The 13,652-nt window shown below is 28.1% G+C and overlaps 1 protein-coding gene across 2 annotated transcripts in view; it reads left to right on the top strand.

The window, feature by feature from the left end:
• The window catches only part of LOC112685899 (rho GTPase-activating protein 20-like), a 232,048-nt gene that overhangs the window by 71,084 nt on the left and 147,312 nt on the right, over positions 1 to 13,652 (top strand). The window contains exons 1-2 of one of the 2 annotated variants that reach the window (XM_025557946.1): positions 2,781 to 2,841; positions 11,444 to 11,513. In XM_025557946.1, coding sequence (XP_025413731.1) covers positions 2,796 to 2,841; positions 11,444 to 11,513 — 116 coding nt within the window. In that variant the 5' untranslated portion in view covers positions 2,781 to 2,795. Of the gene's footprint in view, positions 1 to 2,780; positions 2,842 to 11,443; positions 11,514 to 13,652 lie in introns of those variants that run through there. The other variant, XM_025557944.1, reaches the window with a different exon arrangement.

The following is a 13,652-nucleotide window of genomic DNA, read 5'->3' as shown; positions in this document are numbered from 1 at the left end:
CCAAGATCGATTTACAGATTCGAATGGTCACTTGCTGCCCACCATCAATATCCTACGCTATTTTCCTGTCTACACAACAAATGCATTATTATTATTATTTTTATTATAATACACTATTATACGTCCACTCGATTGGAGATAATTTTTAAAATAGGGTATATAATTCAATCATCGATCATTATCGAAATATTTTGTGTGTTACTCGATTTATAAGCATTGTGTTCGACTGCAGTGACCTCCTCCACGCTTGGGGAATGTGTGTACGTAGTGTCTTTCTTTCTCCACGAGCCGCATAAAAAAACCGTTGTTAGGGAGGCTCGCGATAGTGATAGCAACAGTGGTTCATGCTTTATTTATGATTAGAAATCACTTTTCATCGTGTAATACAGGATGCCAATCTCCACGTGTATTTATGTTTGTACGCGTGTGTGCACTGCACGTATATATGTCAGGCCCTAAACGCATTATGAAACACACTTGATAGATCGGTTCATTGATATTCGTAGTCGGTTCCCTTAGAATGCTTACAGAAAGAAATCAAGTCTACAATAATATAATCAAAAAAAAAAAAAAAAATTATGAAATTTTACGAATTTTGCGTATAATGGAAGTATCCTTCAATATAGTATATATTTATTTATTTTATTTATTTTTATATTATTTATTTATTTTCCTATTTGTTTTTTATGTTAGTAATTGTTACTATTAGATATAAGATATCATAATTTGGTGCAATTATTTAGACGTAGTTTCTCAAAAAATATTAAAAACTTTCGGTTAGAATTAATAATAATAGAAAAGTTATCAGGTTGAAATTAAGATAAAAATAATTGTTATTGAACATTATTTTTGTAACTACTTTTCTGCTTCTTACATTGATAAAGATAGCAATAAAACTCATATTGGGTACTATATTCATATTATACAAACATTATTTTATAATGTTATTAACCATTCACAAATATTTGTTATATTTTGTTATTTTAACATTATTTTATAATAAAATAACAAAATAAAACAAATATTTGTAAATGGTTAATACCCATTATATAAAAGCATATTATAGACATTTTGATTTTATTTATAGGTTTAAATAGATAAGTAGAACATTTAGTTTCTTAAACAAAATAAATAAAAACATTCAATTTTCACTCGAAATACAAATAAATACTTAATTAAATTTCTTAGATCTTCCACAGTTTCCATGATAAATAAAATATTTGAATTTAGTATTTATAGAAAATATACATAAACTGATGTCATAATACCACATGATTTTAATCACCCTAATTCTCAAAAAAATTTATTTTTAATTCAATATTTTATAGAGCTTAATATAATCAATAATATATATCATAGAAATAATTTCAATTTAAATATTATTAAAAAATCCATAAACGTATTAAAGAAAAAATAAAACACAATTTGTGAATTATCTTTTGATGAATTTTTATTTCGAAATCGGTCGTAAAATACACAAATCATAGTACTCCAGGCTATGCATTTATTTATTTATCCATGTACACTATTTATTTACATATTATTTTATAATAAAATATACTACTATAGCATGAATAATCAACATTCATTAAAATTATCAATTATTAGGTACCTATCATGTTATATTAAAAATATTTTTAACATTTTGAATACTAGAGAATGTTAGGTTAGGTGTTTTATATATTATTGTAGCCGTTCGTGTAAATAAAACATGATATTTAAATATCACGTTTTACCTATTAATTCAATTAATAGTACAATTCAAATTCAAGTCTGATGTGACTAAGGCGTAATTGATATAAAAATTATTGAATTAATTATTAAATTCTTGCACCGTTCAGTATTTTGTAAGTGTTTCTGTCATTTACATTGAGTATACAGCTGAGTATTAGGTATAGGTTGATGTAAACCTTTCCATTAGTCATATCACATGATATTTAAATAATTAGATGTTACGGGCATGTATTGATGAACGGGGATGAAAGGTGGGGAAAATGCAATGGTATTGTAAGTACGCATTTATTATTATTACGTTCCTGTATTCGTAGTCCTCAGGTTTGTTGTCATATACGGTAATATTTTAATCTCGTTAATCCGTTTGATGTTATTTCTGTAATCACGTGCAGTTTACATAACTGGATAATAAAGAGTATTGCGATAATAGTAACAATAATAATAGTAATAATAATAGGAATAAAAACAAAGATACGACTGAAAAAGTAATGACGCATATAGGTAAACTGTGTTTTATGCAGTTATGCGTTTCGAGCGCAATGGCCTAAGACCTAGCCCAACCGGTGGTCCTCGAGAGTGAGAGGAATCGCCACCTTGTTTTGTGCTTGTATGCAACAATCAGAATAGACGAAAGGACAGGATCTCGTGAGCAACACGACGATCACATTCGTTTTTTTTTTTTTTTTGAAGACACGATTTGTTCGCCGGTCCACGTGGTTGTGTTTTGTTATTATTAAACGTCAACGCCACTGTTGTCTGTTTTCGTTTTTGTTGTATCAAGTTCGAAATGATATTAAGTAGTAACTTAATGATATTATATCCGACGGAATGATAAGTGCTCTTCATATTATGTAGAAACATTCTGTGCCTTGTTTTAATTAATTAATTAATTTTACTTTCAGTGCATTAGTGATTACTATTGTGTATATTTATGAGTTCATCGTTTTATTGTTTCACGGCTTTGTGTCTAATCAGTGATCAATTTTTTTAATAATATTTGTATATGATTCTAGTTAAAAAAAAATTTTTTTTTACCTTATGCAATTGATTTTCGAAGAAAAATGGATTGTATGCGTTTGAGACTAAAACCAAAATTATTTCAAAAATGTTAGTATACTATTTTTTTTAATCCTACTTGAATTAATGTAAGTGCATACATATTTGATCATTATTCATCTATTAATAATACAACACAATTGAATCGGTCATTTCGAAAAGGCCATATCTCCATAAAATGAAAATTTTCAGGAAACGTAAAAAACTATTTTTAGAGATCAAAATTAAATTTAGATAAATATTGAAAATGGGTTGAATTATTTAATTCCCTTATAAAAAACCAACTATGATATGGCGGTTTCACAGGAAATATGCATTATTATTAGTTAAACATATCTATCACATAAAACTAGTTTTGAAAATGTATGGAGAAATGGCCTTTTCCAAATAACCAATTCAATTCTAGACGTCATTAAATCGATGGGTAGTTATTTGGTATTTTATTTGATATATAAAACACGATGTTTATTTTGTTTTTAATTAAATTTTGCGATTCAAGCTTTTGTTTTTTTAAGTAATTGTTAAACTCGATTGGTATGAAGTATAATATTAGAATGATAATAATGGATATGCATACATACCAACAATTTATTATTAAATATTAGGTGTTTGATTTGAAATATTAATGATTAAATACAATCTATAAATCCTTTTTAATTATAAGTTTTAGGATTCAAACCATTATATTTTAAGTTATAATTCAATTTAATGCATAGTTATTAACAGGGCTCATAACTTCTAGCATTTGCATATTTTTTTTGAAAGGTCCTAGAGATACCTATGTGAGCTATAAATTTGTTTCAGATAACCAAGAAGCTAGATACGAAATTTTATGTTGCATATTTTTGCATATTTCGAAGTATAAGTACTATTTTACTTTTTTTCGCTTTTTTTGCTTATTTTTGGATTTTTGTATGATTTTTATCATTGATTTTTTTAAAATATTTTTTAATAGCCTAAAACATTTTTTCTTAAAAATAACAAGTAATTATAGTCATATTAATTGTTCATATTAGTAATTAATTCGTGTTAATTAATTTTTCTTCTCATACAACTTATATAATATCAGATGAACTATATACGAGTTTAGTCGACGTGTGACGTAGTGAGTGTGTACGCCCGAAACTTCGTAATCCCATCGATAAAGAAACCATTATAATTGTATATATGTAATTGTAGCTTGTACTGTAGTATTTTATTTTTATAGTTTCTAGGTATTCGAGTATTCCAATATCATTATCTAGATATTCCGATACCATCATTCTCAGATTATTTACAGATTATTTTTTCATTAACATTTTGCAGTCGTTTCCAATTTTTCGTATTGTATGCATGCTAGTTCGTTTCGTGAATTCAGTACCTATTTTTTTTTTTTTTTAATAATAGAAGCTAAAATAATAAAATAATATAATAAATAATAATAATAAAATAATAATTTTTATATACAAACGTTTTTTTTTTGCATATTTCAGTATTTTTAGTGCATATTTAAGCGCTTATAACAACCTTTTTTAGAGCTATAAGTTATGAGCCTTGGTTATTAATATGTAATAATATTTTGATTGATAAAAATGTATACGTTTATTTAACATTTTGTTACCTTACACGAATTGGTGATAATTTAAAAAATAAATTAGTGGTTATAAGATGTAATAATGTACATTGGTGGTATAAAAAAGGGTGGTCCAACAATTGAGCGGCCATATTTTTGGGTGTTAACGGCATAATGCATCAAGTTAAGCAGGACAACCTTTTTATCGATTTTTATTCAAAGTGTTCGTATTAACACGTTACGTATAAGTATAATTGTAATACATTTTAAAATGAAATAGTTTTAATAAGAAGCATTATTTATAGAACTATATCATTTATATAATTATATAACCTAATTAAATCCTTTTAAAGTTGAACCAGTGTAGTCCTAAATTTGTTTTTATTGAATTACGTTGTGTATAGTTTTTAAAAGGATTATTTTATAACAGTGGTTCTGAAACTTTTTTGTTCGCGGAGCACTTATGTTCCTAAAAAAAATTAAAAGAGCTCTAAAAATCAGGAATTTATAATCGAGACAACAATAATTATCAATATTTCATATCGAGCAGTGGCGGATTAAACTTCTCGGCGCCATTAGGCACGCTCAGTGATTAACGCCCCCTTTTTTAAGTACTGTAACAACCAGTGGCGTAAATTAGATCCAATTTCTGGTGGTGCAGGGACATATTCTCAACTTATAATTTCCAACACACCAATTTTCCAATTTCCTAAGTAAAATCCTTTCCAATAAACTAAATATTTTTCCATATATTTCTTTAAATAACAAATAAATTTTGAATTATTTTTTACAGTAAAACCTTTATTAATATAATATCAATAAAAAATACAATCAATTTTTTTTTTTTTTTTAGTATGCTGATTTCCTTGGCTCTTGAAAATAATATTCTAGGTATACAAATTTCAATACTTTTCTGGTGGTGCAAAAACATATCTTTGCACTACCACATTTTAGATGTGGTGTTGCAAATGCCATATTTGCACCACCCAGTTTACGCCACTGGTAATAACCAAAAATCGGTAAACGGGTATAGCTGTCCTGGAAGTGAGAAATGGTTCAAAGGTATTATGGTTGAATAATTATTACTATACACTTTAATTCAAATATTGTATTCATATAATTAACCAAAGTTAAATTTTTAAGAATCTAGGAATTCGTAGATATTTATCTAATACATATAAATTGAGCTTAAAACAATACTTTTATTTTCTTTAATTATTTACTTCTTAGGCATACCCCCTTGGACATTTACGATATCCTCCCCCCCGGGATAGGTCTGAAATAAACACTGGATGTAGGGGTGTATATATATTTACTTCAAGAAGGGGGGGGGGTGAATCAAATTATTTTCTTTAATTCAGGATCAAAATGTACAAGTAAAATGTTTGATAATATTTAATCAGGTGAATCCTTAATATTTGTGGCTTTTTGTTTTTAATCTAATTTCGGATACACTTAGAGTCGACTTTTGTGTAGTTCTTTTTTAACAGCAGTCTGTGTTTTGAAAGTTACGCTTGTGTTTTATTTAATTCCTCACTAAGTATGGATCCGATAAAAAGCCCAATTCAGTATTCACAGCCACGCGTAATTTAATTTCGTTATAAAATAGTCCACATTAAAAAAAATTGAAATGTGTATCTTACATATAATCAGTTCCTTAAATACGCATTCAGGCTCGAGCCTCTCGAGCCTAGTGGTTAATTCGTCACTGATATCGAGAAAAACACGTTTTGCAAAATTTAATTTTTTTTTAGAAGCTTGGATTCTGTTATTTACTGTGAAAACTGGTAATTTTACGTTCTATTAATAAATTTACTTCATTTAATATTATGAATATATCAGCCATTTAATGAAGTCGGAATAACCAAATTTTATCAGAAGTCTAAAGCTGTAAATTAAATGGGTGTCGCTAACACGTACAGTTCATTGCACAATTCGAGTAATCATACTTGTTTTTTTTCTCGATAACGAAGAAGTACAATTATATTTAAATATAAATAAACTTAAATAATTCAAATACGCCCACGAAGCCTCTAGACTTCTATCGCGGAGCATAGTTTGAGAACCGCTGTTTTATAATAACTAATGTTTTTCTATTATACTAATATCACTTCGTTGGCCAGTTTCTGTTAAATATTATAAATATGGGAAGTCAATATGTATCGTCGATGTTCAAATTGAATCCATAGGAAAGGTAACAAGACCGGTGTCGAATCGATGTTTGCTCGGCGAAAAAAAGGGTAAGGATAATATTACCGGTATTGTAGAAAGGTGTGTATGGATATTGTGGTAAAATGGCATAGGGAAAAGGATATTAAGTGAAATTATTTTATACTCTACGGTATTCAATGGTAGATATTTCATTGAAAATATGTTCTATTCTCACCGAAAACATAGGTAGATACTTACACTGTTCTAGACAATACTTTCGAATTTACCTTGACCCTGTCAGCATCTACGTTAATATTCCACGTGTATGGTCTAAACTATATTTAATAGTATATAGGAAATATCCGTTATGTTTCACCGAAGCACAATAATAACTGATAAAGATGAGTCACGCATCATAATTTCCAATACGACTACCTACCGCACTATATTACTACAACCATATGTGTGATCAAAATAAAAAAATAAATACAAGCACCATATAATTATCGGTCGATTTAAATTCCCAATTATCAATGCTGGAAAGTTCATTAGTCTTCCTACATGTCCTAGTTCAGAAGATAGGATCCAACTAAATTGGATTCGCAAGGGTTATCAAACGTTATCCCTACATCAACCTCGTGACTCGCATTCCGTGACAGGTCAATGCGTTTTGACTTTTTTTTTTTTTAGTTTAGTCCATTTTATGAACTTCTTATAGCGGTTTTCATAATGTTTAGTTTCGATGCGTTCATAATTCAAAAAGTAATTTTTATGTAGTACTTATAAAAACCCAACATTTACATTAAAAAGTCATAAAAACGTTTATATTTATGAATTATAATTTATAATTACATTTAATGTTCAAAAGTTATGCAAAAAAAACATGCAATTGGAAACGTCCCAATTTAAGTTTGTTAACTTTGTATGCTTGCTAACTTTTGTAGAGGTGCATGGTATATAATTTATGAACACTATGAGTATAAGAGTTATATCCATATTTGTATGATTACAACCATTAAGTATACATTTAATTAGTTAATAGATAATACAGTTGGACTGAATTTTTAAAATAATCTTATCAGTTACAAATATGAAATATGACCAAAACGCATATACATTATATGTGCTTAAGTTTATAAGTATATTGATCTAAGAACGATAATAACATAAATATATTATACTAAACCGGCATTCGTTAAAATAATATATAATTGTGGACATCATGACGGATATAAAAATCGATAAATACTTCATTACGAAAAAATAAAAGTAGTGTATATCTTATCATACAGTCAGGTTATATAAAATAAATTTAATTTTTTTTTAATTAAAAACAGCATGCATGCCAATAAAATATGTAATAAATACGAAATCTACAACAGTTGAATAATAACGAAGTAATTTATTATTATTTTTTATTATTTTGTTTATATGACTAAAAAAACGACAACGTTTAAACAAAACATAAAATTAATTTCTTTCGTTGTCGACCTCGTAAAATAATATCATAATGTTAACGGAGTTAAAATGCTTCAGGAGTTGTAGAAAAAAAATACATTGTTACTGGATACTAGTATAATATGTTTTGGTTATAACGTTTCCTGGTTGATCAAGCATTTTAATTTGGACGTCACTCACAATTTTTTTTTCTCAATTGTTATTTATAAGTATATGTACATTTTCCTCTTAAATCGCTTATACGCGTGTGTCCCATAATTGTTTGTGCTGCAAATACTAACAATATTGGACGAACACTTCTTACGAGAAAGGTAGATGTTAGGTTACGTTAGTAACAAGGCTCATAACTTCTAGCATTTCCAAATTTTTTTTAAAAGGTTCTAGAGGTACCTATGTGAACTATAAATTTGTTTCAGATAACCAAGAAGCTACATACGAAATTGTTTGTTGCATATTTTCGCATATTTCGGAGCATAAGTGTTATTTTGCTTTTTTTGCTTATTTTTGGATTTTTGCATGATTTTTATCATTGATTTTTTTTTAAATATTTTTTAGTAGCCTAAAACATTTTTTCTTAAAAATAACAAGATTATAGTCATATTAATTGTTCATATTAGTAATTAATTCTAGTTAATTCATTTTTCATCTTATATAACTTATATAATAATATCAGATAAACTATATATTATACCTATACGAGTTTAGGCGACGCGCGACATAGCGAGAGTGTACGCCCAAAACTTCGTAATCCCATCGATAAGGAAACCATTATAATTGTATATAATTGTAGCTTGTACTGTAGTATTTTATTTTTATAGTTTCTAGGTATTCGGGTATTCCGATATCATTATCTAGATATTCCGATATCATATTTCTCAGATTATTTACTGATAATTTTTCATTAGCATTTTGCAGTCGTTTCCAATTTTTCGTATTGTATGTATGCTAGTATGTTTCATGTATTCAGTATCTACATTTTTTTTTTTTTTTTAATAATAGAAGCTAAAATAATGAAATAATATAATAAATAATAATAATAAAATAATAATTTTTGTATACAAACGTTTTTTTTTGCATATTTTAGTATTTTTAGTGCATGTTTAAGCGCTTATATGAATACTTTTTAGAGAATATTTAAACGCTTATAACAACCTTTTTTTAAAGCTATAAGTTATGAGCCCTGGTAATTAATTTAAACAATTTTCAATACCTTCAATGTAATAAACATTAAAAAAAAGACTATAATATTTTATACAAACAATAATAATTAAAGGTTGAATTATATTATTCAAATTAAATGCTAAAAATAAAACAAGTAGACTTAACGTAACGAAAAATATTGGGATAAACTAGGTATACCGTTGAAGATCAGTCGATGTTCTATTATACAACACGCCGATTAAAGTATAATATAGTTATCATTTCACTAGTTCTCAACAATCTTCTCTTTACTGTTGCATGATGGTCAAACGAAGCTGCGATGTTTTTTTTATTTTCGTTTCCAAATCGATCGTTAAATTGTATACGTAAACGAATCCCGCCTCAAAGACCTCCAATTACACACACAGCCGCGGGTGTATTCGCCACAATTCATTGTAAAAGATTCCACATTATTTTATCATATTTACATTTCAGACCGTAAATAATATGTTCTCGTTTTCCCTCACCGGTAATGTTCAATGTCCTGTGTAAAACGTAACTGGTCAGGAAAAAAATTTAAAATGTTAAAAAAGATAAAAATAATAGTAACAAGCTAATGGCGTGAAAATCGAATCAAATCCTGTGGTGCCGCGAGGAACCACTTCCTCCACAAGCTATATAATTCGTGTTTTCTTGTGACCACGCACAGTTTACTTTTTGTTTCGGTATCGACAGAATGTTATTAAGTATTTGAATGAAAAATATACAATAATAATAATAGTAAAAATGTTTCTCGCAAACTAGCTGTTCATAGGAACATAAGAGATCCTGCGTACCGCGTACGCTTGTCATGTGTTTCGGGTCGCGCAAAAAAGAAAGCGATCGTCTTCGCTTGACGGCGCGCGCGGTATACTCGCATTGGTCAACAGCCGTGGTAGTAAAACGTTCGCCGGCAATCCATGAATCCGAGCGCCGACGCGAGCATCAAAGTCACCGCCGTTGTACCGCCGCTAGTGGCCGCCGCCATGTCGTGGACGCCACATGAAAGTGCCGGTTAGTGGGAGGGGGGTGGTAGACGATTACCGTTCGTACGCAGCCATGGCCGGTTGACGTTAGACTGTCTTCGTGGTGACGGACGAGAATCGCACGACCGCCGACTGCATGGCCCCTAACCCGTGTCGTTCACCGCAGGGACAGAGCTTACTCGTAGGATATTTTATCGTCGGGCGAGGGTCTAGAATACATCTAAATTGTGAATCATAAATCTTAATAGCACTTTAGCAGTTTATTCTACGGATTATATACGCCGTTGAAGCACTTGAAACCTATTTTATAATATTATATGATACTTTATTATTGCGTTCTAAATATTCACGCTAATACACTGATTAAGAACGAATACCAAGAATTAAATTACATTTTAATAATTTCCAATTTTTTTTCGTATTTATTTAATTTTTCTAGGAATCCTACCCCAATTCAACCACGGAGGATACGTAAAGCAATGGTGAGAGGTCAAACGATATGTGAATGAAAAAATTATGAGAAACGCTGATCTGTACCATATAAACTAAATATAATAATATATAAAATAAATGGAATGAGGAAGCAGTAAATCAGCCCGAGATGCAATTAATAACCCCATTAACAATTCACTTTAATTGTCATCATTAGTTGATATACATAGAAAAGTTGATAAATACTACATTAATTTATGAAATTCTAAGTGGCACCGAGTGACAGAAAACAAACTAAAAGAAATAAAAAATCAGTCGTATCCTGGCCAAAACTTAACAGCTTAAATAGAAAATAAGTCGTACTAAACATACTCAGAATTGGTCACATGAGAGTATTACATGGATCCCTCATAGAAAAAACTTAACCACTAGAAAGCCAAATTCCAGACAGCCTTATGCAGCGTTTGTACCTTATTCCGATTAAAAAAAAAAATTAAACGTATAACTAAATCTAAGAAAACTAAATATAAATACCATATATGTATATAAAAATATAAACCCAATAGTAAAAACTTAGTGTAAGCTAATAATCCTGTTGTTGGTGCTGAATAAATAAAAGAAAAAAAAATTATAATATGTCATGATATTAATTTAAATCAAATAAGTAATATTATATTGTATCATGAAAAAACTGTTTGATTTCATAATGTATTTTAGTGTTATTGGTTATTTTCACTAAACGTTGTTTAAATTGGACGTTTAACGTTATTTTAAGTATAAGTTTATTTTTTAACTTGTATTTTATTCAACATATTTAATTATTTTAACTATAAAATTATTGTTTATAATTCTTTGTTTTAATTAAATGATATTTATATGTTTATTTTGTTTTTAGGTAGTTTATTTAGTGCTAATTTCTGGGATTGCTATAACGATTATCAAGAGGTGCACCGACATGCCAAAGAGTAAGTGCTTACATGAATGTTTCTTTTTTTTAATAGGTTTCTTATTTATTTAAAACCCTAGTATATTCACACAAATGCAATCATAAAATATGACAACATCTATAATTATAACAGTAGATTAAATAGATCTGTAATTGTTGCATACTGTTATTATTAAATCATATGTAATATCCATATAATAAATTAGGTGTTAAAAATCGAATTACTCTCTATAATTGTTACGACCACTAAATAACAAAAAATTGTTTAATAAACATAATACCAAAAATAAGCTGGATACTATGTATGTCTTCAAATGCATGTGCAACTTCATAGGAAATTGAGTAGTTTTATCATACTGTGGTATTGTTTGTTAAATATCATTTTATACTCTTTATTAAAATAGAAAAAAAAATGTATTAATATTTATAATATTAAATGTATTGATTCTATCTAAAACAGTTTATTTTTCAATATTGAATTTGATTTAGAATAATTAAATACTTAGTAGTAGAAATAACTGTTTATATTAATTAAAACATCAATAATTTGTAATATTGTGTAAAATTATAAGAAATAACCTTTTTTGAATGCGTCATTTGTTATGTTTGAATTTTAAAAATCACCATTATTCATCAAATGCAAAATTCATTGAACCAATACTAACGCTAAGGATATTATAGTTTAAAAGAATTTATCAACATTGAATATTTGCATAAATAGAAATTATTATCGGATTTTCCCCCAAAATAGACTATTATTTATTGTTAATATCATTATTTTAGCAGCAGTATACTAGTAGTCGTGCGTCATTCCCACACGACATGACGTGCAAAGTATATACAATTGACGAATAATCGACAAGCACACGAGTCGTGTAGTAGCAACATAATTACACACATCGTGCAAACTTGGCAAGTACACTCGCCGACTATATGCTCACAAAGTACACGAGTCGTGTGGGACCGGCTTAAGGAATAAAAATGCTAGAGTTAATCATAGCGTAACTTATTCTAAAATCTATATTATTTCTGTATAAAGAACATATACCTAATTGTTGAGCTTTTTGCCATGTAGATTGGCATAAATTAAAAAAACACCCTTAGAATTGCACGCTATCACCAAACACGCCATTTGTTGCATTCATAGCAGCAATTTCGAAATCCATAATTACATATTTTGGTTTAGAATGTCGATTAACTTGAATGCATTTAATGATAACTTGTTGTAAAACAGTTCTATACGATTTTATTGACTTATTTAATAAAAACGCGTACACACAAGTAGATACTTTACTTTCATATACACCTCGTATCACGTAAAGTTGTTGAAAAATATTAGATGATTATTAACTCACTGCCTCTTTGACTTTCAAAATTGTCCATTATATAATATGTATTAGGTATAATTTTTGTTTAAGTGAAAAATATTACGTACCTACTCAATTCACTATTGCAAATTATATACTAGTGAGTACTTGGTGTATAACAGTGTTGCCAATATACATTTCATTGCTAGATACATCGTACAACAACTATAAAAGTACAGTATCTAGCAAATAATATATCGTACAAAAAAAATTTAACATACAAGTGTTTATTTTTTTTGAAATGAAAAAACACAGTTGTGCTGTTTCTGCTAGATCGTAGGGGGTACCAAAAGTGCGACTGACAAGAATTACTATCCCGTGATTAATTCAGAAATACTATATTAAAAAAGTAATGAAAAGTAATGAAATCACAATTGTTACAATCATACAATAATATTGTGTTGACAAGCCAATTGTATAGTTATGTATAAATAATATAATTTTTATTTTTTAAACTCAACAGTGAAGTTACAATTAGTTACAATTGATTTAAATTCTTGAAACATGAAATATTAAAAATAACATTTAACCAAATTTAAGAACTTTTGCATACATAAACATAATAATAAATAAAAAAATTAAAACAATAGTTATTTAAACTTCTCGATTAAAACTATCAACCAAATTATTATAACAATACAAATTCATCGAATTCACAATAGTGATCGATAAACGATTTGTTATATTGTTTATTTGTTAATAAATATTTGTTATGGCAATTTACTTCATTATAATATTACTCATTAGTCATTTCTCAGAAGTCATAATACTGCATGCGATATAACGCGTTA

This window comes from Sipha flava, unplaced genomic scaffold (assembly GCF_003268045.1).
Source record: "Sipha flava isolate LNK unplaced genomic scaffold, YSA_version1 298_pilon_pilon, whole genome shotgun sequence".
Classification (NCBI taxonomy): Eukaryota; Metazoa; Arthropoda; class Insecta; order Hemiptera; family Aphididae; genus Sipha; species Sipha flava.
This window is presented reverse-complemented; position numbering and strand designations above follow the sequence as displayed.